The sequence below is a fragment of the Echinops telfairi genome, unplaced genomic scaffold (assembly GCF_000313985.2).
Source record: "Echinops telfairi isolate 266 unplaced genomic scaffold, ASM31398v2 ScPeMD7_7468;HRSCAF=8506_0, whole genome shotgun sequence".
Classification (NCBI taxonomy): Eukaryota; Metazoa; Chordata; class Mammalia; order Afrosoricida; family Tenrecidae; genus Echinops; species Echinops telfairi.
In genome coordinates this window covers 41,175,539-41,177,528 of record NW_022111369.1, presented here as the reverse complement: position 1 = coordinate 41,177,528, position 1,990 = coordinate 41,175,539, and the positions used below count along the sequence as shown (strand labels likewise).

At 49.6% G+C, this 1,990-nt stretch overlaps 1 protein-coding gene across 2 annotated transcripts in view; it reads left to right on the top strand.

Moving 5' to 3' along the window:
• The first annotated feature begins 62 nt into the window (after positions 1–62).
• The window catches only part of BMP2K (BMP2 inducible kinase), a 143,873-nt gene continuing 141,945 nt past the window's right edge, over positions 63–1,990 (top strand). For both annotated transcript variants that reach the window (XM_045284001.1, XM_004703217.2), the window contains exon 1: positions 63–216. In XM_045284001.1, the coding sequence (XP_045139936.1) occupies positions 63–216 (154 nt within the window). The remainder of the gene's footprint in view (positions 217–1,990) is intronic.

Genomic DNA, 1,990 nt, shown 5'->3' with positions numbered 1-1,990 from the left:
GGGTCTCGCCCGCTCCCTCGCCCTGGTGCGCGCCCCGCGCCCTCCTGCGCCCCGGAGGGACCATGAAGAAGTTTTCTCGGATGCCCAAGTCCGAAGGAGGCGGAGCGGCGGGTGGCGGGGCCGCGGCGGGTTCCAGCTCCAGCGGCTCGTCCGTGGGGGTCCGAGTGTTCGCCGTGGGGCGCTACCAGGTCACCCTGGAGGAGTCGCTCGCCGAAGGTACGGGCACCCCGGGGAGCTCGGGCCGGCAGGTGAGGGGGGCCGGGGTGCGGCGGTGGCTTCGCCTGGTCCTCCCCCTCCCGCTGTTCTCGCCCCGCCGTCTCGCTCTTCCTCCCCTTTCTGTCTCTTCTACCGGCCTCGCGGGGGCTCTTAAGTCGCTCGGGCTTTCGTCCCCAAGCCGGCTTTTCTCGCCGCGGGCAGCACCGGTCAGTTCACAGTGTTCTCAGGAGTTTACATTATTTTCTGCGCTTCTCGTTGACGGGGAGTCAGTACGTGGAAAACGCCTAGCAAGTGATGGGTTGCCATGATCAGTGACTCATTAGCGGATGAGATCGCGCAGTATTGAGGTTGCGCTGCGGGCTGTGGCTCAGGCGGGTGTCATGCTTTGGTCCGACTCCCCACCCCGAGGCTCCGCAGGCCGAGGGACCCTGCAGCCCCGCTGTCCAGCCTGGCTTTGTTCCAGCTTAGCCATCCATTGCAAAGGGGGGGTGGTCTGTGTGGGATGTGTGTGTGTGTGTGCGTGTGTGTCTTGTGGAGGTGATCTTTCGACCCGAATTCAGTTGCTTTTACGGAACAGGTACATTTGTAGATCATTTACCCTCGTTAGTCCCAGTCTTCCCTCTAGACACGGTGCAATTACTCATGCCTTCACAGCGAGTCTCTTGGTTAGTAGTTTAAAAGGTTCGAGAACAGATTAGCTAGCTTTCAATTGGAGAGTTGAAGTTTCCTGCTCTGCCCTTCATTGTCTGTCACTGGTTGTGACCACAGCTACAAATCGACTTACCGGCCCCCACCCCAAAGTACTCCATTTGGTAAACACGCCTATGCTTTCTAGTTTTCCGTGCTTTGGTATAATTGGCATGTAGAAATACTTTTTCTCTTGTTAACTGTGTACTGCATTGACCTTGGCGCTTTCTTTAAAATTGTAATTTTTAAAATGACAAATAGTTTGAAGAGTCATAGGAAAGAATTTATATGAATAAGCCCCAAGCTTAAGAGAAAAGTAATGGAAAGGGGAGTCGTTTTGGGTTGTCTGGGATTTAGATGTTGATGTTAGTTTGAAAATGCTAGACTGGGACTCCACTTGGGCGTTTTGAAAAGTCACAAACAAAAAATTAGTGCAATAGAAAAACCTGAAGATTTTTTTGTTTGTAAGATAGTCTGTGAGAAAGAAATCCTGAATTCTGAAGAATTCAAGCTGCAAGGTGTTGCCCAAAATACCTAGTTTACCTGAGCCTTAGAGAGGTGGGAGGAAGATCCTTCGCTTTTCAATGACTTTATAGTGACTTTATAGTGATTGATCACTATAATGACTTTATAGTGATTGATCTCTACATTCCAGCTCACTGTGTGGAAAAATGGCCTTCCTCTGTATATTATTATATTTCGATTGAGTTGTAGGCAAGAAGACATTGCTACTAACTCATGGCTTTTTTGAATTGCCTTAGTGATAATTGACAGGAGCCCAGGTGGTATAGTGATAACCATTGGGCTGTGATCTGCAAGGTCAGCAGCTGGTCCTCTGGAGGCAAATAGGGTTTTTGACTCCCCTGAATCAGGTAACAGTCTGGGAAACTCACAGGGGCAATTCTTTTTTTTAAAAATCATTTTATTGGGATCTCGTACAACTCTTATCACAATCCATAAATCCATCCATTGTGTCAAGCACATTTCTTGCCAACATCATTTTCAAAAACATTTTCTTTTTACTTGGAGCCCTTGGTATCAGCTTCTCATTTCCCCCCTCCACCCCCTCATTAAGCCTTGATAATTT